Source organism: Hypomesus transpacificus, chromosome 8, assembly GCF_021917145.1.
Source record: "Hypomesus transpacificus isolate Combined female chromosome 8, fHypTra1, whole genome shotgun sequence".
NCBI classification, from domain to species: Eukaryota; Metazoa; Chordata; class Actinopteri; order Osmeriformes; family Osmeridae; genus Hypomesus; species Hypomesus transpacificus.
The window spans coordinates 13,552,858-13,576,075 of NC_061067.1; the positions used below are offsets into that span (position 1 = coordinate 13,552,858).

General features: G+C 43.6%; 1 protein-coding gene across 5 annotated transcripts in view; it reads left to right on the forward strand.

Annotated features, from left to right (window-relative positions):
* Positions 1-23,218, forward strand: part of dlec1 (DLEC1 cilia and flagella associated protein) — a 136,344-nt gene that overhangs the window by 104,975 nt on the left and 8,151 nt on the right. For 4 of the 5 annotated variants that reach the window (XM_047023451.1, XM_047023449.1, XM_047023450.1 and 1 more), the window contains 10 exons: positions 4,208-4,361; positions 8,061-8,177; positions 8,967-9,085; positions 9,274-9,459; positions 9,571-9,641; positions 9,765-9,916; positions 10,027-10,142; positions 10,264-10,334; positions 15,500-15,708; positions 15,823-15,978. In XM_047023451.1, coding sequence (XP_046879407.1) covers positions 4,208-4,361; positions 8,061-8,177; positions 8,967-9,085; positions 9,274-9,459; positions 9,571-9,641; positions 9,765-9,916; positions 10,027-10,142; positions 10,264-10,334; positions 15,500-15,708; positions 15,823-15,978 — 1,351 coding nt within the window. The remainder of the gene's footprint in view (positions 1-4,207; positions 4,362-8,060; positions 8,178-8,966; positions 9,086-9,273; positions 9,460-9,570; positions 9,642-9,764; positions 9,917-10,026; positions 10,143-10,263; positions 10,335-15,499; positions 15,709-15,822; positions 15,979-23,218) is intronic. The other variant, XM_047023452.1, reaches the window with a different exon arrangement.

Here is a 23,218-nt window from a genome sequence, read left to right on the forward strand (position 1 = left end):
TTGGGGTTGAGAAAGTTGGCAACCCTATCAACATCTGACGTTTCCCAGAAGTTATGCAGACCCACTCATGTCAGTTGACTCGTCTGCCTGTAGAGACAATGTGCCGCTGACCTGCAGTTTCTCTGTGAACTGTTGTTCTATGTCATCTACATTTACATTTATGCATTTAGCAGACGCTTTTATCCAAAGCAACTTCCAAGAGAGAGCTTTACAAAAGAGCATAGGTCACTGATCATAACAACGATGTATTCCCAAACATTGCAAGCAGCCAAAACATGAAGCATACATTGTGGAAAACTAAACAACAAGTGCCAAAAGGGAAGACCCATAAGAGCATGCAGTTATACAAGTTTACAAATTAAAACAACATGAACCACAAAAAGTGCAAATTAAAACAACATGAACCACAAAAAGTGCAGGACTGGTACCTGTGGAAGGACAATCAATAGTAAAATATTTCACAGCGAGTACAAGACTTAACTTCGTTATAACTAACCTATAAGAGCAACAAGTCACTCAATAATAGTAATTGTGATCCTGGAGGAAACTAGCAACAGGTCTAGCCAAGCTTTCCTAAGTGCCGTTGTACTCCCGGAACAAGTGTGTCTTGAGCCTTTTCTTGAAGGTGGGGAGACAGTCGGTGTCCCTGATGGAGGTGGGCAGCTGGTTCCACCATTGGGGGGCCAGGCAGGAGAAGAGCTTGTGTTGGGACCTGGCAGTCTTGAGCGGTGGGACCACCAGGCGGTTGTCTGAGGAAGACCGTAGGTGACGGGTGGGGGTGTAAGGTTGCAGGAGAGACTTGATGTAGTCGGGTGCAGTCCCGTTCACTGCTCGGAAGGTCAGTACCAGGGTCTTGAATCTGATACGGGCGTTGATGGGTAGCCAGTGGAGAGAGATGAGGAGCGGGGTAACATGGGAGCGTCTGGGTAGATTGTAGACCAGGCGGACCGCTGCGTTCTGAATTCTCTGAAGAGGGCGGGTTGCATATGCTGGAAGACCAGCGAGCAGCGAGTTGCAGTAGTCCAACTTGGAGAGGACCATTGCTTGGACTAGCAGCTGGGTGGAGTGCTCAGATAGGTATCTCCTGATCTTCCGGATGTTGTAGAGGGTGAATCTACAAGACCGGGAGACTGCGGCAATGTGGGCCGTGAGGGAGAGCTCGTCATCCATGGTAACCCCAAGGTTCCTGGCAGAGGATGAAGGGGTCACCGTCGCAGATCCCAGGGTGATTGACAGATCATGGGAGATGGAGGGTTTAGCCGGGATGATGAGAAGTTCTGTTTTGGCGAGGTTCAGCTGGAGGTGGTGCTCGGTCATCCAGGCAGAGATGTCTGCGAGGCAGGCCTCAATCCTAGCTGAGATCCCCGGATCAGTCGTGGGGAACGACAGGTACAGCTGCGTGTCGTCAGCGTAGCAGTGGTAGGAGAAGCCATGGGAGTTGATGATTGGTCCAAGTGAGGTGGTGTACAGAGAGAAGAGGAGGGGGCCAAAGACGGAGCCCTGTGGGACACCAGCGGAGAGCTGGCGAGGGCCTTACAGTTTGCCTCCCCAGGAGACCTGGTAGGATCTTTCCGACAGGTAGGATGAGATCCACTGGAGTGCAGTGCCAGTGATGCCCATCTCAGAAAGTCTGGAGAGCAGGATCTGGTGGTTAACCGTGTCAAACGCTGCAGAAAGGTCCAGCAGAATGATGACGGATGACCGGGAAGCCGCTCTGGCAGACTGGAGGGCAGTGGTGACTGAAAGAAGGGCAGTCTCTGTGGAGTGGCCAGTCTTGAAGCCCGATAGGTTGGGGTCAAGCAGGTTGTTCTGAGAGAGAAAGTGAGACAGTTGGTTAGATACAGCACGTTCAATTGTTTTTGAAAAGAAGGGTAGCAGTGATACCGGTCTGTAGTTCTGGAGGATGGCAGGGTTAAGGGAGGGTTTTTTGAGTAGAGGGGTGACTCTGGCCTGTTTGAAGGCAGAGGGAAAGGTGCCGGAGGTAAGGGAGGAGTTTAGGACATGGAGAAGAAAAGTTATGATGTAGGGGGAGATGGTTTGAAAGAGAGGGGAGGGGATAGGATCAAGGGGACAGGAAGTGGGGCGATGAGAGAGAATTAGGTCAGAGAGCTCTGCCTCGGACAGGGGAGAGAAAGAGTTTAGACGTTTAGTAGGGTCAGTCATGGAGGGTGAGGGGGTAGGAAAGGTGGGTTTAGGGAACCGACTGCTAATGTCGGCGACTTTTTTCTCAAAGAAGGAGGAGAAGTCATCTGCTGTCAGGGTGGAGGGAGGGGGTGGGGGAGGTGGGTTAAGAAGGGTGGAGAAGGTAGAGAAAAGTTTGTGGGGGTTTGAAGCAGAGTTAATTTTGTTAAGAAAGTAGAGGGTTTTAGTACCAGTTATGTGAGAAGAGAAGGATTTAAGGAGGGAGTGATACTTATCAAGGTCCAGACCGTCTTTGGACTTGCGCCATTTCCTCTCAGCTGCTCGAAGGGTGGACCGCTCTTCACGAATAACATCCTTAAGCCACGGGCAGGAGGGAGAAGATCGCGCAGGCCTGGTTGACAGGGGACAGAGAGAGTCAAGTGATGCAGTTAAAGTGGTTAACAAGGAGTCGGTGGCAGTGTTAGTGGGGTGGGACGAGAACTCGTCAATGGGAGGGAGGGAGGATGTTACAAGAGAGGAGAAATGGGAGGGAGACAGGGAGACAGGGAGCGGAGGTTGCGGCGGAAAACACCATCTGACATGGTGTTGATCCTTCTTTTAACTGTATTATCTGACAAAGGAACTTTTGATAAGGCATTTACGGCATCTGGACCCAGCATGACACCTGCAATTTATTTTAAGCGGGGAGGATGAGCGTCTCCGCTATTGTGTGTTTTTTTCTGCTTTGCGATAAGCTACGCTAGCATATAACTTGCCTGCATAGCCTTATCAGACACTTTTACATAATCCAACAAACGATCCCTCACTCTTTTAAAGAAGGCCAAGTTTCTCTCAACATGAAAGGGATGTTTGGTTTCCAAGTGCCTCTTCAGTTTACTTGGCACCATGTTAGCATTAGCCAACTTCTCCCGACAGATGACGCACTCGGGATGGGGGCAGTTGACATCCCCGGTCCAGCTGAAGCCATAAGACAGGTAGCTTTCATGATACTGTCTACTGACAGTTTTTCTTTTCTTCTCTTTAGGTGGTTCTTCTACGCTGACTATCTTTGGTTTGCTCCTCACAATAACGCAATACATTTTCTGTCTTTCTTAATGACGTTTGAGCAAAACTAGCTAACCGCAAGCCGTTATTGTTGTTTGACAGGACATTCTGAGGTAACATTCTTTGCGCGTCTGTGTGTTGCGGCTCCTGCTCTTTGCGCGAGAGCTGTTCGAATGCGCCACCAAGTTCATTAACTTGTACGCTGTATGTGCCACCAAGGCTGATATTTTATTACAAATCTTACTGGCGCTAAGCCATCAATTCAGATATTTTATTGCAAAATTTGTATGGCTGTCACAAAATCCCACGGCACACCTGGCCTTGCCTCACGGCATACTGGGGCACACCGTTTGGTAACCATTGATCTACAGTTCTGCCTGAGGGACGTTTGCTATGTTTATGTTAACATATTTTTTCCTTTGAGCTATGCAGTGCTGAAAAATACAGTAGACGTGTTTTTTATATACATAAATAAGACACTGACAACCGACTGAGAAGGCAAAATGTGGCTCGCATGCCTGCTTCAAAAAAAAGGACCAAGGAGGCTGTGCACATTTGCAATGTCCAGGCAGAGTTTTTGCATCAGTTAACTAATTAATTGATGTAACAAAATTCTCGGATGTATACTGAAATAAAATATCCACTTTATAAGCCATTAGCAACAATGCATGATATCCCCCCCCCCTAAATTAAATTGCATTAGTCCTTGAAACAAATCTCTAAACTAGATAGCTTTGACGGCTCAAGGCTTCATGCACCAGGGAATTAATAGACTTAAGTTTTCTGTGCTGCTTTATCTAAGACTCCTTAGAGTCATTTGTCTTTGTCATTTCTCATTGTGTCATTTGTCAATGTGTGAACATGACATTGTTTGATCTTTCCAGAAATATTAGATGTTCAAAAAATAAATCGAACCCTTATAAATGTTAAGAAATGTATTGGATAACAGAATATCTATTTTACATATTTTAGATGCGAATGAAAATATCTAGCTATCACTTGTTGTCTTGCCTCCACGCAGCCACCTCTTGGTGCAGGCGGATGTCCAATCCCCCCAAGTGTGTCTGCTGAGCTGTGAGCTGATCTTCTTAGAGCTCTATGTGGAGGTCCCTGCCAAGACAACTGTGACAATGTTAAACCAAACCTTGCTTCCTGCACAGTTCACCTGGATAGAGGTCAGTAACTATCAATATCATCATGCATCATGTACGCAATGTACATCAAAAACGTAGTGGTTACAATTCAATAGCATTGTCTCTGGTCACCTCTCCGGGAACCATCACCATACCGTGGTGGAGAGGTTTGTGGGTCCTCGTGAATCTGAGGGCTGTGTTGTCTGGAACCTGGTGCTCCTGGTAGAGTCTCCCAGGCAAAGTGGTCTCAGGTGAGGAGCCTGACTAAGAATGGTTCAAGAAGACTTACATGGAAATAAATCTTAGAGGAGGAGTTACCCTGCCCGGAGAAATCCCGAGGCCCCCATCTGGAGCCAGGCCCAGAAGGAGGGCTCTCCGGCGAGCACTTGGTGGCTCGGTTGCCCATGGAGCCCGGCCAGGCACAGCCCAAAGAAGCAATGTGGCACCCCCTCCTTTGGGCCCACCACCCATGGGAAAAACCGTGGGAGCCGGGTGTGCTGCTAGGCCAGGGAAAATGGACCAGACACAGGCGGCAGAGGCTGGCTCTGGGGATATTGAACGTCACCTTGCTGGGGGGGATGGAGCCGGAACTGGTGCAGGAGGTGGAGCGCTACCGGTTGGATCTGGTGGGGCTTACCTCTACGCACAGTCTTGACTCAGGCTCCATACCCCTGGATAGGGAATGGACTCTTCTTCTCTGGAGTTGACCAAGGTGTGAGGCAATGGACAGGTGTGGGGATACTCACAAGCCCCTGTCTGAGTACCGCTATGTTGGAGTTTACACCGGTGGACGAGATTGTCGCCTCCCTATGCCTACAGGTTGTTTTCTGTCTCAATGTGTTTGTTACATCTGAGTCATTGTGATGTTTAAAAAATATATATTTGAATGCTAGATTAATGCATTGTTTTTAGGCATATTTTAGGTTCACATATAGTAAAGTCACATAGAAGTCTGGTATATCTTTACATTTACATTTATTCATTTAGCAAATGCTTTTATCCAAAGCGACTTCCAAGAGAGAGCTTTACAAAGTGCATAGGTCACTGATAATAACAACAAGATACCCCCAAAAACATTGCGGGTAGCCAAAACATGAAGCACATATTGTGAACAACTAAAATAAGTGCCAAAGGGAAGAATCATAAGAGCATGTAGTTAAACGAGTTACAATTAAACAACATGGACCGCTATAAGTGCAAGTGTACCTGTAGAAAAACAAGCAACAATAAAAACTATATATCACAGCGGGTACAAACATTTTAAATCAGTTACCACTAACCTCAGAGCATCAAGTCTCTAAGCAATAGTCATTGTGATCCTTGAGGAAACTAACATCGGGTCAAGCAAACCGTTCCTAAGTACCGTTGTACTCCCGGAACAAGTGCGTCTTGAGCCTTTTTCTTGAAGGTGGAGAGACAATAAGTGTCTCTGATGGAGGTGGGGAGTAGATTCCACGACTGGGGGGCCAGACAGGAGAAGAGCTTGTGTTGGGACCGGGCAGTCGTGAGCGGTGGGACCACCAGGCGGTTGTCTGAAAAAGACCGTAGGTGGCGGGTGGGGGTGTAAGGCTGCAGGAGAGACTTGATGTAGTCGGGTGCAGTCCCGTTCACTGCTTGGAAGGTCAGTACCAGGGTCTTGAATCTGATACGGGCCGTGATGGGTAGCCAGTGGAGAGAGATGAGGAGCGGGGTAACATGGGAGCTTCTGGGTAGATTGTAGACCAGGCTGGCCGCTGCGCTCTGAATCCTCTGGAGAGGGCGGGTTGCGCATGCTGGGAGACCAGTGAGTAGCGAGTTGCAGCAGTCGTTCTCAAAGTGTGGTCCGCGGACCACTGGTTGTCCGCACTGCCCCCGTAGTGGTCCGCGACGGCCACAAGTAAATTATTGCGACATTTCTAACATACAACTCATAACGAAGAAAACACAGTCAGTAGTAGCCTATTAGGGCTACACGCGTTCCGCATTCTGACATCGTAGCCTCTGCATGGGTTGTACCAGAGCATGTGAGGGAGTTCCCCCCTCCCAAATAGAGTTGGTTGGGTCCATAGCCCATCTTTTTTTTTTAAGTTTTCTCAGATAGGCGATACTGTAACGATACGCGTTAGGGAGGATGGATGGGAGCAGGGCCACTCCGATGGCATCACTAGACAAGGTTTTACCAATTGAAAAACTGCTGTTTATTTTACATAAATCTCCCAAAACGATTTTGCGCTCAAATAACGGCCAAACATTTTGAGTGGAAGTCCCTATCTGCATCACATCAAACCCATATGTCCCAGGTTTGGGCTACAATAATTACAACGTCTGGCTGCGTGCTTGATTAACACTCGGATCGTTAAGCAGTCTCAAAACCTGTATTTTTTTCTTAGCGGAAATTGTAATTAGCGGAATAGCCTACATTATCCGTTAGAAAATCATGTGCCACTAACAATTGTATGGCGCCAGGTCTGGAGGCCTGTTGTTCCGGGGATATAGCCTACTATTTAGTTAGATGGTCCGCAAGTTTTTATTTATTGGCCAAGTGGTCCTTGGTCTGAAAATGTTTGAGAAACACTGCAGTAGTCCAACTTGGAGAAGACAAGTGCTTGGACTAGCAGCTGGGTGGAGTGCTCAGACAGGTATCTCCTGATCTTCCGGATGTTGTAGAGGGTGAATCTACACGACCGGGAGACTGCGGCAATGTGGGCCGTGAGGAAGAGCTTGTCATCCATGGTAACCCCAAGGTTCCTGGCAGAGGATGAAGGGGTCGCCGTCACAGATCCCAGGGTGATTGAGAGATCGTGGGAGATGGAGGGTTTAGCCGGGATGATGAAAATTTCTGTTTTGGCGAGGTTCAGCTGGAGATGGTGCTCGGTCATCCAGGCGGAGATGTCAGTGAGGCAGGCCTCAATCCTAGCTGAGATCCCCGGATCAGTCGGGGGGGGGAACGACAGGTACAGCTGCGTCAGCGTAGCAGTGGTAGGAGAAGCCATGGGAGGTGATGATTGGTCCAAGTTAGGTGGTGTACAGAGAGAAGAGGAGGGGTCCAAGGACAGAGCCCTGTGGGACACCATTGGAGAGCTGGCGAGGGCCAGACAGTTTGCCTCCCCAGGAGACCTGGTAGGATCTTCCCGACAGGTAGGATGAGATCCACTTGAGTGCAGTGCCAGTGATAACCATCTCAGAAAGTCAGGAGAGCAGGATCTGGTGGTTAACTATATCAAACACTGCAGAAAGGTCCAGCAGAATGATGACGGATGACCTGGAAGCCGCTCTGGCGTCCTGGAGGGCAGTGGTGACTGAAAGGAGGGCAGTCTCTGTGGAGTGGCCAGTCTTGGAGCCCGATAGGTTGGGGTCAAGCTGGTTGTTCTGAGAGACAAAGTTTGACAGTTGGTTAGGTACAGCACGTTCAATAGTTTTTGAAAATAAGGGTAACAGTGATACTGGTCTGTAGTTCTGGAGGACGGCAGGGTCAAGGGAGGGTTAAATATAGTTAAACATATATCTTTCTTTTTAGACCCCTTGTTCTATTTTATATATCTACTTAATAAAGGTATCAGAACATGTAGCCTAAGAAGGTGCTTGTTTATGTATCAGTTGGTTTGTCCACCTTTTTGTCATTGTTTTTATTGACATAATTATTTCAGATGTTTTCAGTCTTGAGGAGAATTATTATATTTTTCACACTGCGCCTTTTGTACATAATTTTTTCGAAAATTAGAAAAGCTACAGTTTTTCTATTGTTTCATGTTTGTTTCGTAGTCTCCACTCCATGGTAGACAGGCATCTCTATGCTCGGCCACTTTCAACCCCTCAACTGGTACTCTGGGCCCAAATGCCAAGATGGAGATTACAGTGACCTTCACAGCTCACACAGAAGTATGTACAGTTTTATCAGAGCATGACATAGGGATACTCAATTATATACAATGACATGCTAGAATTTAAACTTAAAGCGTAAAATGACAAGTGACATTAAATCACAAGAGGGTATCATGAATACACAAATAATAATGTTGTGGTAACAGTTTTTTGGGGTTGACTTAACTCAACTTTACCCAAAAATCACTTTGCAATTGGAAAGTTCACATGCTAGCCAGCATATTGTTGCCAAAAACCCTTCTGCTTCTTTGATAGCAGCATAAGTAGGCAGCCACCCGGTGGGAGAGAGTGTTTTTTTTTTTTGCAGTCCTAGTTTTAAGAAGTCAAATGAACAGGATATAGATGGTCATAGTCCCTCATTTAGTTCTGCAGTTTGTTTTGTTTATGGCACGCACACACAGTAAGGAAAGCCAGAGATGCATCATGCACTTTGCTTATGTTCAGAACGTCATTGGTTGAAACATTGGTTGCTAGGAACGGGCAGACACATATTTTGTGGGATGCTGCTGGCTGATTGAAAGTTTAGATTCAGTATTAATGATCACATGGACTGAAAGATATGGTACCTGATATGAAGCAAAGTAGTTATTCAAATATAACTGTGTAGAGGAAAATCCCATTGTCAGGTATGAATTAGCTGTTGAATTAATGCAAATAAACCTTACCCAAAACCTATACACACTAACATATTCCACAAAACCATTACCTAAAACTGTACATTGCAATTGGTTTTCTATTTATACTATATATTTCATAGTTCCATTGTTTATGTTGATGTGTTTGCAGTTGGAGCTGACTGAGGTAGCAGCAGTCTGTGAGGTTAAGGGGATGAAAGAGCTTTTGATTCTGGGCTTTTTATCTAAAGCCAAGAAACTCTACGTGTCCCACTGTCTACCCGGAGATTGGTGAATCTTCTTTTCATCCTGTTCTCTTATTTCTGTGGGGTTTTAAAAAGAATAACATTGTTCAGTTACCTTTTTACTACTTCAACATTAACTACTGTACATTTAACTAAATATAGTGTTGACAAGTATTTGAATAATGTAAAGATAATTCCTCTTCAGAAGTATTTATTGGATGTTATACTTTTCAGCTCGATGTCTGATGATATGGTCACTTCTCCCTTGGTGCTTGACTTTGGAGATGTTAACTTGAGAAGAGCAGTCACCAAGCAGTTGATCATAACTAATCACACAGCTATACCTGCTCCATTCAATGTGGAGGTTGAATACTTCACAGGATACAACCCCTCAAAATTAGCTGGCCAATCACATAAGAGGTAATGGCTCCCTGAGACTTTAATATTTCTATAATTTTACTAATCTCATACATTTTTGTCCTTGCATGTTGACTAAATTCTGAGTTTATTTGCATCCATTTCGTACTTCAGAGCTTCACACATGAGGAGACCACTACACTCCATTGTAAAAACCATGAAGGTTGAGGAGAAAGAACATGAAAGTAAGTCAAACTATTTCATCACACTTAAAACTTAACATAATGTGTACATTGTTGAACCAGGTTTTGTATTGCCTTACAGTCTGTTATTTCAGTGCTAATTTGAGTATTTTAATTGTTCTGCAGAATTTGTGAGCAGGCTCCTTGCTGATGGGAAAGGTTTGGCATTCTTTGTCCAGCCTGACTCTGGGATGCTGGGGCCCTTTGAGACCCAGACAATAGACATCACTGCCTTTACCAACATGTGGGGGGAATATCAAGATCAACTCATTAGCAAAGTAAGGTTTTTGTTAGCCTTAAAATTCATAGGTATCCCAGCCTTGAGGTTCAGCTCCAAATACGAGATTCAAGAGTGGGTTTTCTTCCTGTTTACTCTCCTTTATCCTAGGTTGGTGACCTCCCTGCTAAGCATATTTCTATGCAGATAACAGTGAGGGGGTGTCCTCTGTATTTCCAGATGATAGGGCCACAGCCAGAAAACCAAAATGAAGGGCCAATCATACGGTGAGTTTACTGGGCACAATATTGGAACTAGAGTTCATGCGTATTTGTCAAACAAGGACTATGATTACGGTGAAATAATATGTTGTATTGATCTTGTTCCCCTCTGGATGTTAATCAATAGGTTTGGCAACCATGTATCTGGAGGAGACACAGTGTCTCGCTCCCTTCGGCTCATCAACACCAGTCCATTTGGTAAGCCTCTTTGCACCTGAATGTGTTAACACAAAATTAGTAAAGAGACACAGCCCTTGTTTAATAACTCTGAAGCACCTCACACTGGGCACCATGCAATTACTTATATCGGTTAAATATTAAATCAATCAATCAAACTTTATTTATATAGCGCCAGAAGGCACCACAATGTGCTTCACAGAGGAGAAAAAGGGGGGGGGGGTACAAACTGCAAATGCTTACTCTTTGACAGGTCAGCAAACGCCTTTATAAGCAGAGATTTGACGATTTGTTTGTTAACTGAGACCGTAGGTCTCTGACTGTGATATCATTAGCTACTGTAAACTAGCTAACCCTCTCTCTCTTAAACAACTGCTAACTATTCAAACGGAAAGTCAACTTTTCCTTAAATTTTTACTTATTACAACCTCAATTCCAAAAAGGTTGGGATGCTGTGAAAAACGTAAATAAAAACAAAGGACCAAATGCCAACAACAACATCATCATTTCGAGAAAGACGGCGAACGGAGAGCAAGGTGAAGCTACGTCCCTCTACATTTAGTGCTTGATGACAATAGACAAGTTCATGAGACGTTTCCGCTCTACTTCCTGAACTGCTCCCCTATATGCAATCCACTTCCGTTCTGGCGGGCTGGGTTTGTTTTGCTAGCTAGATCCGTTGTGCCGACAAAGCACTGATATCGCAGTGACAAAGAGGATATAACATTTACAACATGAAGAAAAGTGGTTCGGGAACGACGTGTGCGGTAGTTGGTTGCAAACACTCGAGAAAGCACCTGAACGAGTGGTTGGATGAACGAGTGCTACGACCAGTTTTAAAACCTAGAATCGCCTCTAGAATCGCCTCTAGCCTGTTACTGTTAGGCTATACTACAGTATTGTTTGTAGGCTATTCACATTTTGTTGGTGTTCCTTTGTCCTATTGTTGCAGTGGATTTAATAATTATACATTGATATGTGGATATAATAATTCAAACCTTTCAAAGTGCCAATACACACATCTATATAAGCCCGGCATGAGGTGTGTAGCCAACCGGTGCTTGTTTAAAGCAGTCATAACCGGGTTCATAGGAAGAATAGATACGTTGGCACTTCAGGCAGTGACAATTGCCACATAAATAAGGATAACAGTGTACTGCCTGTCTTGTCCTTCTGAAGTTGTTAAATTGTATAGGCTGAACATCAACATGTAACATCAAGTATAGCCTAAAAATTCCCAACGAAATAGCGTTAGCTTTCAATTTTACCTATGCCTAGGCTACTTGTACCGTGTCCTGGCAATAAATAAAGAACATTATGCTACATGTTTTGCCAAGACAACTGGCAAGACCATTGAATGTTCATGATGTTCCTGTTTGTTTATTCCTTTGACTGGGTACAGCAACGCGATCAGTCAACCGACCATAAATGGTTTTATTAATGTCGGGCTACGAATTTATTGAACAACTTCTGTCTGATACGTGTGGCATCCTTTAGCCAAATAATTAGCCTACATTTTGCTGAGAGATTGAAGAGCTAGACAACAAATGTTCTAATGAATCACCGACTAAAAGTCATCTTCTGACATTGCCTTTGCTCCATGCTAAAAGCTCCAAAATGATGGACTGGCAAAAGCTTTATAACTATAAATCTACTCTAAATGTACTTAAAAGTATGGCGATGACGTTATCCACAAGTACATGCCACAATGTTGACTTTATCCAGTAGTAAATGTCAAACGACAAGTATGTCAAAGTAGTAGAACCGTGATCCCAAGCTAGCATAGACAAATCGCTGTGTTTACACCGGCAGACGCTGTGCAAACCACTTCCGGCGGAAATGAATTGCATATTTGTAGAGTTATGGCAGCCCCCTAGTTTTGGCGCGTAAACTTGTCTATAGGAGTACTGCGAATGCAAACTGCGCTATTGGCGCTATTGGCTCCCGTTGTTTGTTTGTTTCTGCCGGGCCGGCTCCCGGCAGTGACAACTTATCGTCTTTTTCGACTTCCAGGTCACGACCTGGGATGGAGGGCGGCGGGATCTCAAGCATGCGCAAACGCAGAGTCCAGTTCATAGTCCAATTCACCGTTTACAAGCATGCAATGTCCGAATTATCAACCGACTCGGATCGAGTTATCTCAGGGTGTCGATCGGATCGTAGTCGGACCGCAATTATTCGAACAAAGGTGTTTACAAGAAACGGATTTCAGTCCAAATAAGCCAGTAATTTGAATCCATGTAAACGCAGTGAGTCTTTGTTTTACATTCAGTTGAATATCGGTTTATAGGGATTTCCAAATCATTTAATTTTAAATGCATTTTGAGTTTAGTTGTGTCTAACACAACAACCCAACTATTTAACGTCACTGTGTCCAATCCCAACCGGTTTTTAGCTAACAATCTGATAAAATGCCACTTTTCCAAATATTGATCAAAATGATTGTATCATGTTTTCAGCTGATTTACTGATTTCACGTTAAGCTTTAATTTCTTACTTTTCGAGCTAAATATTATAAAACAAATTAGAGTTAGCTTATCCTTTACTAGAGCCGGTAAAAAGACGCTGGCGCCGGTAAATTAGCCGTGCGCTACCCTTGTCCAAACCCGACCTCACTTATCCTCGAAGTAAACACTCGCCACTGCTGTTTTTTCGGGGATATTAACTTGATCCAGGGTCACCAAACTGACCATCAATGCCCACCACAATAAGATATCACGCTTCAACATCTCCAAACTATGCGATCAAATCTCAATTTGACTGTATACTACTACCTGCTGGATGTTTTGTTGAACTCTTCTCATGTCCGTCCCTTGCCCCCTGTTACGTCCCAACTGGTTCCCAATTCAACTGGTTCCCCAGCTGTGCGTGCACCTATCAGTCTGCCTCCATCACCAGATTCGTCACAAATTTGCAAACATATATTACTGGCGATTTTCAAGTCGGATCTCATATTTGCTGCGGCAAATATGAAAGTAGGCCAATAGGCTACGTGCGCACTACATTAGGCTACCATTCACAACAAAATAAATGGAGACAAAATAAAACATTTGCAGGCTCGCATGAAGTGGGATTTGATCCCACTAGAACAAAAATACGTGTACACGAAAGTCCGTTGATTTACACCGCGCGCCATACCAGCTCTGAGATGTGGGTAATATGATTGTTAACTACGTTGGCCTTCAGGTAACATTTTGATTTGGCTTCTTCTGAATCAACTGGTTCCCATAGACACTACCCGAATGTAGGCTAATAATCACGTATTTGGGGTTGTTTGGAGGCAAAAGCCGTATTTACCACGACATCAAAGCTCCTTCTGACACCACATATAAAAAATATAATAATAATAAAAAATTCATACTAAGAACGTCGCTGCTAACCCAGACAATACGATCAAAATAGGCTTAACACAACATGGAAACATTTGTTTCCTATGCGATTTGTGTAGCCTATGGCTGAGTGTTTCTTCACTATATCTTTTGAAATCAATTCATTTCATAATTGAATATACTGAACAAATGTAGTGAGCGCTACATTATAGCCAAGCACACCATAATAAATGGAAGCTAAGAAACTAAAAGATTCGAGTTGGATTCGATCCCATTAGCAATAACACCTGCATTATTACAAACCATTGCATTATACCGCGAGCCACTGAAGCACATGCATGACCTGGTCCCAAATTTTCTAAGTATGTTGGCCTTCAGGCAACATCATCACTCATATTTGGAGTTGTCTCAAGGCAATAGCCATATTAACCACCTATCTTTAGGGGTTAGGCTACTGGAGTTCACCCAAAACAGCTGGTTACCTGTTAGGGTTACCTTGCCATGATTATCAGAAGTATGATCATGTCTGTGCCCACGTTTCTATATCATGCAGCGACGATTTAAGTATTACTTCGCAATATGTGGTGTCGTTAGCCTAAGAGTCTGTGATATTGTGGTTAATATGGCTATTGCCCTGAGACACTTGTATAATAACCCATAGTAGCAGAACGATGACAATACAGAAACACTTTCCAGAGTAAAGATCGACGCTCGAGTGGTCTTTCGGCTTTCTCTCATCAATGTAACTTTCCTAAATTATTTAGATATGTAAATGTCCATATATGTTCATGAAATTTGACACGTAGATTGTTTGGTATGCCTAAAATAATACTACTTACACTTTGCTAGCGATTGCAAAAGAAAATGGTGGCAAAAAGACCGGAAACTGGGTGTCCAAACCCCATTCGGGTTTGGACAATAGTAGTTTACAGCGGTCGGACACAGTGACGTTAGCTAACTAGCTAACTTTAACTCACTACGACCACTGCAGTTGGTCGCCTCGATACATAACAAACTATGTCAAACCGATTACATAAAGATGTGTTTCATGGTAAAGAAGACCCTAATTAATATAACTGTATATTCTTGTGTTTAACTGTACTTGAGCTTGATGAAGTGTTAGCTGCAAATACGTGTATATTTGGACGGCTGGCATTGTTTGCCCTCCCCGGAGACGGAGGGAACATAGGTTTAATGGCACAAATCCAAAATCTCCTCCACTGGGTTTTCTTTATTTGACGAAATTCGAAAGAAACACAGGCCGCCAGGCTTGTCTCCTCTTCGATTACTGCATCTAATAGAACAACAACTATCTGGCATTTTGGCAACACAAAAGCAACTGAGTCTTTTTTGCCCTCTTTTTTGCCCTGCCATGGAATGTAACGTCACGAGAAAACTATGAATAACAAAGCCCACCCATTTAGAGGGAAGATATGATTGGTCAATTTCACTGTCATGTAAATTCATAGCTGGACCACCAATCACAGAGCTGTATAGCATTTGAGGGCCTAGAGGGCCCTGACAGTTCCCCCAACACTATTTATGTCTGTCTTTTCGATGGATGCACTTTAGTCACTGTTTCTATTGAAACATTACTAAGTTGAGTAGATTTTGTGTTTGAAGCTCCTGCTATTCGTGCCCCAATAATTTCAAAGTCACCTAGATCCAAAATCAAGGTCAACTGGACCTGTTCAGCATTTCTATACATTCCATGCGACATAATGTTAATTGCATAGTTGTATCATGTAGCTAATACTCCTCTGGAATAATCTCTATGGAATCATCTGCATTTGTTATGTTTCTACACTAATTTATTCAGGTTGTTTCTTTAATTTGTCACGTATGTGTGCTTGTTAGATATCCGCATGGACTGGGAGAGCTACAATCTGATGCAGTGGGACATGAAGCTGCTTGACGTGGTGGTGGCTTGTGGGGATGCGTTTCCTCTGAAGGATGCTGATGGTAATGAAGTGGTGGACAGGACTGATTACATTGCCCCACCCACTTGGAATTGGAGCCACACTCCTAGCTCTGATGGAAAAAGCTCATCTCTTAGCAGCCAGTTTGTAAGTGCTTGAAAAAGGAATACACATGTACAATGTTTTATTACCAATAAGATGAATGATCATGTGTTTGTTTAACATGCAATCACTGATTCATATCTTTTATGGGACCTACAGAGAGAGGAAATAATTACAAGTGATGAAGATGAGACTGTCGATATGAAAGGGAGACTTTATCGAACGGCTGAAAACAAAAAACTGTTCTCTGTCTTCATTATACCGCATGAGGGCAACGCTGCAGACTATCCATACTGCATCACACCACAGCAAATAGTAAGAACCTTCATCTCCAGCTAGTGGGATGCAAGTCAATGGGGATCCCACTGGTATTACGTGTACAACGTATTTTATTCAGAGCTAACAGTGTTCATTTGTACTCGTCGAGTATTTATGTAGGACTATTGTCATGGGATGTTTTCTGAATGGGTTTTCATTTATTATCACACTGATATGTCATAATCACATCAAACAATTGCAATGTACTGAACTGTAAGAAGTAGTGTAACATTTCTTGACAAAAGACCAGGGGCCGATTGCACAAAACACCTCAAGTTAAGATTTTCCCTAAAGTCAGAGTTACGGTTTCCTTAAAATATAATTGGTTGCACAAAGCACCCTTAAGTCTTCTCCTTAAGGTTTCCTTAAATGTTCCCTTAAGTATTTAAGGTTTTCTCCTTATCTTGGTCGTATGAAAGGGAGACTTTAGTCAGATGGCTGAGCGGTGAGGGAGTCGGGCTAGTAATCAGAAGGTTGTAGGATCGATTCCCTGCCGTGCAAAATGACATTGCGTCCTTGGGCAAGGCACTTCACCCTACTTGCCTCGGGGGGAATGTCCCTGTACTTAATGTAAGTCGCTCTGGATAAGAGCGTCTGCTAAATGTAAATGTATACTTAAAGATTCCTTTAAAGTTTGTTAAAGCGTTGCACGAAAGACCTTGGCAAACAATTAAGGAAGAAAACTTACTGCAACATGGCTGAGTGTATGGAAATAAATTAACCCATCCCACACCTATAGCACTCTGTTAGGGTACTATGCTGCAGTGTAAACATGAAGGCTATTTATGCGTAGGCTACCGCTGTAAATAAAGTAGCTAGCCTAGACTAACATCGGTGCTGTTGATCTCATTTTGATCTACCTAAGAAATAAGCTAGCTCTCACTTAAACATTACTGTGTAGCAACAAGACCTACAAGTAAAGTTGATATCACCAGTTTTATTGGACTCCCTCCTGAAATGTGTTCTCTTTTTTGGACATAACAGACAAGTTATCATATAGCTATAAAAAAAAAATCTTGAATTGACCGCTTCACCAAATTTCTTGAGTTTATTTTGGATGCAATTTCATCCTACATTCGTTGTTTTTTGTTTGCAGTTATTTGTGGATCAAATTTACGTTTTAGTGCTTTCTTTTTTTGTATTCCTGTAGAAACACAATATTTTCCTCCTCTGACCAATAGGGTTTTCTTGCCTTCTTTTTGTAGGTCTATAACCTAGGTAGATCTAAGCTAGAGCTACCAAGGTGATGCACTAGCGATACAACTGAAGAAACACGGTCTCCGTGGAAACAGTCAAATTTTGCTCCTGTGAAATTATGTTCAATGTAATAAATCCCTTAACGTTTCACCTTAGCTAAGGAAACCATTTAAGGGATTCTGTGCAAACCCCTTAAGTAAATCCCTTAGCTAAGGAAAAATGTACCCTTAAGTGTCATAGTTTAGGAAAAAACTTCAGGTGTTTTGTGTAACCGGCCCCAGTAATGATCTTTTGGCGCTAATGGCGCTGTTTCAGTGGCTGCCTGTTGCAGCAGCTCACGGTGTGTGTTTTAGTTTTTAAGATTTTATCACTTTTCCTTCTTCTGAAGAAAAAAATTGACAACGATCGTTGTTGTCTTCTTTTATGTTTTGTTATTTGACGGGCAAGATATGGACCGTTACCTTTTTTCCTTTTTTTTGGTGTGCTTTCTGTTACTTTTTTCCCTTCTTGCAACGGAAAGCCAAGCACAGTGGACTGGTGCCTTTGTTCACTCGCGCAATCAGCTGATTGCGCTAAGTAAACCTTTACTACTGCCCAGAGCAAATCCTGAAATCCCCAAAGAATTTTGGAGAAGACGTCAGAGTTGCAGAGCTGGAGCTAAGCTGAAGGCGAAGAGGAGGAAACACAAACCATCGGTACCGGCGATTTTAATGGGGAACGTGAGGTCTTTGGCCAATAAGACGGACAAGCTTGTCGTGCTGGTAAAGACTCAGAGGGAGTACCGGGAGAGCAGCGTTATATGTTTCATGGAGACATGGCTGAACTCACATTTCCCCGGACCACAGCGCAGCCGTACCCGGCTTTAGGATTGTTGGGGCAGACAGGGACGTCATTCAGAGCGGTAAGAAGAAAGGTGGAGGGATTGCTGTCTATGTGAACGAGAGGTGGTGCAATTCGAACCGGACATTGAACTTCTAGCAGTGGGGATGCGTCCGTATTACTTGCCGAGGGAATTCTCGTCAGCCATTGTCATCGCTGTGTACGTTCCTCCATCAGCTGACACTGAGGCAGCAGTGGACACCATCCACTCCACTGTGTCCAAACTGCAGACTCAGCATCCCGGTGCATTTTTAGCAGTTACTGGAGACTTTAACCACACTACTCTGGATAAAGTACTGAAAACTCACACCATTATGTGAACTGCCCCACATGGAACAATAAAACCCTGGATCTCCTGTATGCCAATGTCACAGATGCATACAGTGCTACTGCCCTTCCCCCCCTTGGTAGGTCGGATCACAACCGGATCCTGCTGACTCCCAAGTATGTTCCTCTGGTGCAGAGGCAGTCTGTGACCACCAGGATGGTGAGGAGGTAAACACATCACGCTAATGATGCACTGCAGGACTGCTTTAAGTCCACGGACTGGTATGCGCTGTGTGGACCACATGGGGAGGACATCAACAGCATGATCGACTGTATCACAGAATACATTAAATTCTGTGAACACACCACCGTACCATCCCGGACTGTTCACTGCTTCCCCGATAACAAGCCATGGATCACAAGTGACCTGAAAGTGCTTCTTACAGTAATAAGAAGAAAGCAGCTTTCAGGTTTGGGGACAAGGAGGAGCTCAGGAGAGTTCAGCGCGACCTGAAGGTGAAGCTCAGGGAGTATAAGGACTCCTATACAGTCCTGCTCACCATTATTAGCACCCCTTTATGTTTTGCATAACTGAGTGAATGTCTTCAGAAATAAATGGAAATGTACCAAATTTATACCAGCAGTATCTTTTAATTGGAGGTCCAAAGAAATTTAACAAAGACAATTGTTATTTCAACATACATATTGTAATTCCAAAGGAAAAAACTGAAAACCAGCATGTGCACTAATATTGGCACCCCTCCTTAATATTTGGTTGCACACCCTTTGGCAGCGATGACAGCCTCCAAATGTTTCTTATATCCATCTATAAGGTTCTTCCACTTCTCGGGTGGTATTTTCTCCCACACTTCCTTTGCAAAATGCTCAAGCTTTTAAACATTTGCAGGGTTCCTTTCTCCAATGGCAGATTTCAACTCCCCCCAAAGATTTTCAATTGGATTGAGATCAGGACTCATTGCTGATCATTTTAAAACAGTCAATTTTTTCCCTTTCAACCATTCCTGCGTGCTTATGGAGGTGTGCTTTGGGTCTGTATCTTGCTGGAGGACCCATGATCTTCGCCTCAAACCAAGTTTCCTTACACTGGGCAAGACATTTCCCTCTAGAATTGATTGATAATCTTCTGATTTCATGATGCCTGTGATACGGTCAAGGCCTCCAGTACAGGATGCAGCAAAGCAGCCCCACAGCATTATGGATCCTCCACCATGCTTGACTGTTGGTATGGTGTTCTTTTCCTTAAAGGCTTCATTGCGCCGTACATACTGTTTGTGTGCATTACCAAAAAGCTCCACTTTTGTTTCAACTGTCCATAAAACATTGTCCAAGAAGGCTTGAGGTTTGTCCAGGTTCTCTTTCACGAAGATCAATCGTTCCTTTTTTATGTATTTTCTTCAGTAGACATTCCACAATATGTACATAAACTTCATGGGTGCCAATAATGCTGAGCAGGACTGTAGGAGGAAGCTGGAGTCCAAAATCCAGCAGAACAACGTGAGGGAGGTGTGGGCCAGCATGAAGGAGATCACAGGCTTCAAGGGGAGAGTGAGACAACCAGGTGGCTCCCTGGAGAGGGCCTGGGAAAGGTTTAGCTCACAACCCTCATCGGTCTCCTCCCCACACCACACCTTCCAAACACCTCCGCTGCCTTCCCCCCTCTCCCCTCTGTCCCCCCTGGTGAGCTGCATGGAGAGAGAGCCCTCTACATCAAAGGGCTCTTCCACCAGTGACGCCATGACCCCCCTTCCTCCCCTCTCTGTAACGACTGGCCAGGTTCGGAGACAGCTGGAGAGACTCCACCAGTGCAAGGCTTCAGGACCTGACGGCATCAGCCCTGAAGCAGGAGGAGGTCCTAGTACTGTGGAAGACGTTGTGCCTGGTACCAGTTCCTAAGAAGATGACTCCATCTGGCCTCAAAGACTACCGACCTGTTGCCCTTACTTCGCATGTGATGAAGGTGCTGGAGAGGCTGGTCTTGGCCCACCTCAGGCCGCTGGTGAGATCTTCCCTGGACCCGCTGCAATTTGCATACCAGCCTCATGTGGGAGTGGACAACGCCCTCATCTACCTGCTATAACGAGCTCAGTCGCACATTGACGGAACCAGTGGCTCTGTGAGTTTAATACCATCCAACCACTGCTGCTGAGTGAGAAGTGGTGGGGGTGGACACATCCACTGTCTCCCGGATCACTGACTACCTCACAGGCAGACCACAGTTTGTCCGACTAGGGATTGTGCTGTCTGATACGGTGGTCAGGGGTACTGGAGCTCCACAGGGAACTGTTCTGTCTCCCTTCCTGTTCACCTTATACACCACTGGCTTCCAGTATAACTCAGTTTTGGATGACTCTGCAGTGGTTGTGTGTTTAAGGGATGGACGGGAGGAGGAGTACAGGGTAGTAGTGGAGGACTTTGTGGAGTAGGTGGGTAGAAACCACCTGCTCCTGAACGTGGTCAAGACCAGAGAGATGGTGGTCGACTTCAGGAGGAAGACGACGGCACCACAACCGCTAAATGTTCTGAGAGAGGATGTGGAGATGGTTGAGGAGTACAAGTACCTGGGTGTCTCCATCGACAACAGACTGAACTGGAAGACCAACATCAATGCTGTCTACAAAAAGGGGATGAGTCGAGTCTTTTTCTTGAGGAAACTTCGATCCTTTAATGTGTGCAGCAAGATGTTGGAGATGTTCTACCAGTCTGTTGTGGCCAGTGCACTGTACTTCGCTGTGGTGTGCTGGGGGAGCAGCATTGGAGCTGGAGACACCAACCGACTTAACAAACTTGTTATCATTGGCTGCAAACTGGACAGTCTGGAAAAGGTGGTGGAGAGGAGGACACTGATAAATCAGCATTAACTCTTAGGATCTAACTAGCTGTCTAGCAGAAGAAGCTTCAGAACTGTTTTACCTGAGAACATGCCAGTCCTTTTTCCTTGGTATCCACACTCACAATAAAAACATTTGACTTAATTGGTTGTTGGCACTTACATATGCAGTCAAATTGATGCGAAAAGTATTGTCTGCCCGGGAAATGAAATCACATGTACAAAAAATTTGCGTAGAAAATTATATCATAAACAAGTTACAAAAAACATTGGCAATAAAAATAATTTTTTTGTTTGATTATAAAATATTTTGATCACAAGAAACAATTTTACATCTACGCCTAAGATTTTTATTTTTACTCATGCAATTTTATTTTCTAAGGCAGACAATACTTTTGCATTCAATTTGACAACATACTCAAAAACTACTTTTGACAGATCCCTCTAAAGCCCGCCCACTTGTATGACATCAGAAGTGCAAACAATAGACCAAAATGTGCTAAAACAACAAAAGTCACAGAGAGAAAACCATTAGACAGCATGAGAGGAACTGCAACCTTTAAATTTGTTTCTGTTTTTGTATGAAATATAATTATTTGTAATTAGTGTTCCTCAGGTTGGAGGAAACCTATTGTTTTCGTTAGTTTTATTATTATTATTATTATTATTAGGGTTCCTTCGGTAGGAGGGAACCTATTGTTATTGTTGGTATTCTTCTTATTATTATTATTTTTCTCCTTGCGCCCCAATATCTCAAAAAGTCCCTGGTCATAAATTTTCTAATTTGGCACATTGATACTACATCCAAGTGAGTACCCCACACCAAATATGTGCCACAGGCCACGCCCAAAAGTCAAATTTTCAAAGTGATGGCATTTCCACCCCATGGCTCCAATTTGTCTGAAACGTGTTGTGCATGCCTCATTTTTCATGAGGAACAAAAAAGCTTCAAGGGCCCATAAGGTTCACCATGATGGATTTTCTTTGTACAGTGATAATTTTGGAAAACCTTCAAAATTCCTCTTCCCTTGAACCAAAGGTCTAATTGAAGTATTTAAAAACGTTACTTAAGAATCAATTGAATCAAATACAAAATGGCTGATAACGTCGTACGTTGGAATCCAGCCATAGTCTTTTGGCCTGTCATAATTTTGATTATCTGTTTAGTTCAACAGGATGACATCATTCTGAAGTACCACAAACAATTTCACCTTGGTATGTCAAAATATGATTGAATTAGAGCTGTTTCAACCTTGGCTGAATCTAACAACGCTTATCACTGGAAAAACAGCTTACTTTTTCATACAGTAACTGAACCTGATAATATTCAACACTAAGAATAGCTCAACGAGCTGGGACGGTCTTCTTCTGAAACTTGGTGTGCATTTCTCATGAGGAACAAAAAAGCCTCAAGGACCCATAAAGTCTGCCATGATGGATTTTCCTGTACAGTGATCATTTGGGAAAACCTTCAAAATTCCTCTTCTCTTGAACCAAAGGTCTAATTGACTTGAAATTTGTACAGATTTGTATCATTGACGTATTTAAAAACGTAACTTAAGGCAATTGAATCAAATACAAAACGGCTGAAAGGGGTGTATTTATGTAAATGTCCACATTGCCTCAATATGTTTGTGCCACTAAATCAAATGGCATTTTGAATGATGGTTTTTCAAACCTAATAGGCTTTAAGGTGACACGCCCCTGAAGTACCATAAACAATTTTACCTTGACATGTGAAAATATGACTGAATTACAGCTGTTTGAACTTGGACCAAATCTTACAATGTTCGCCATTGGAGAAACAGCTTTTTTTATTATCCAGTTACTGAACTTTGTGTATTCCATGCCTGGGAATGGCTCAATTGGCAATTGCATCAAATACAAACTGTATTTGGCTGAAAGAGGTGTATTTATGTAAATGTGCACATTGCATCAATTTCTTTGTGTCAATAAATCGAAAATCATTTTGACTGATCGTTTTTCAAACCTAATAGGGTTTAAGAACACATCTCTCTGAAGTACCATAAACAATTTCACCTTTGT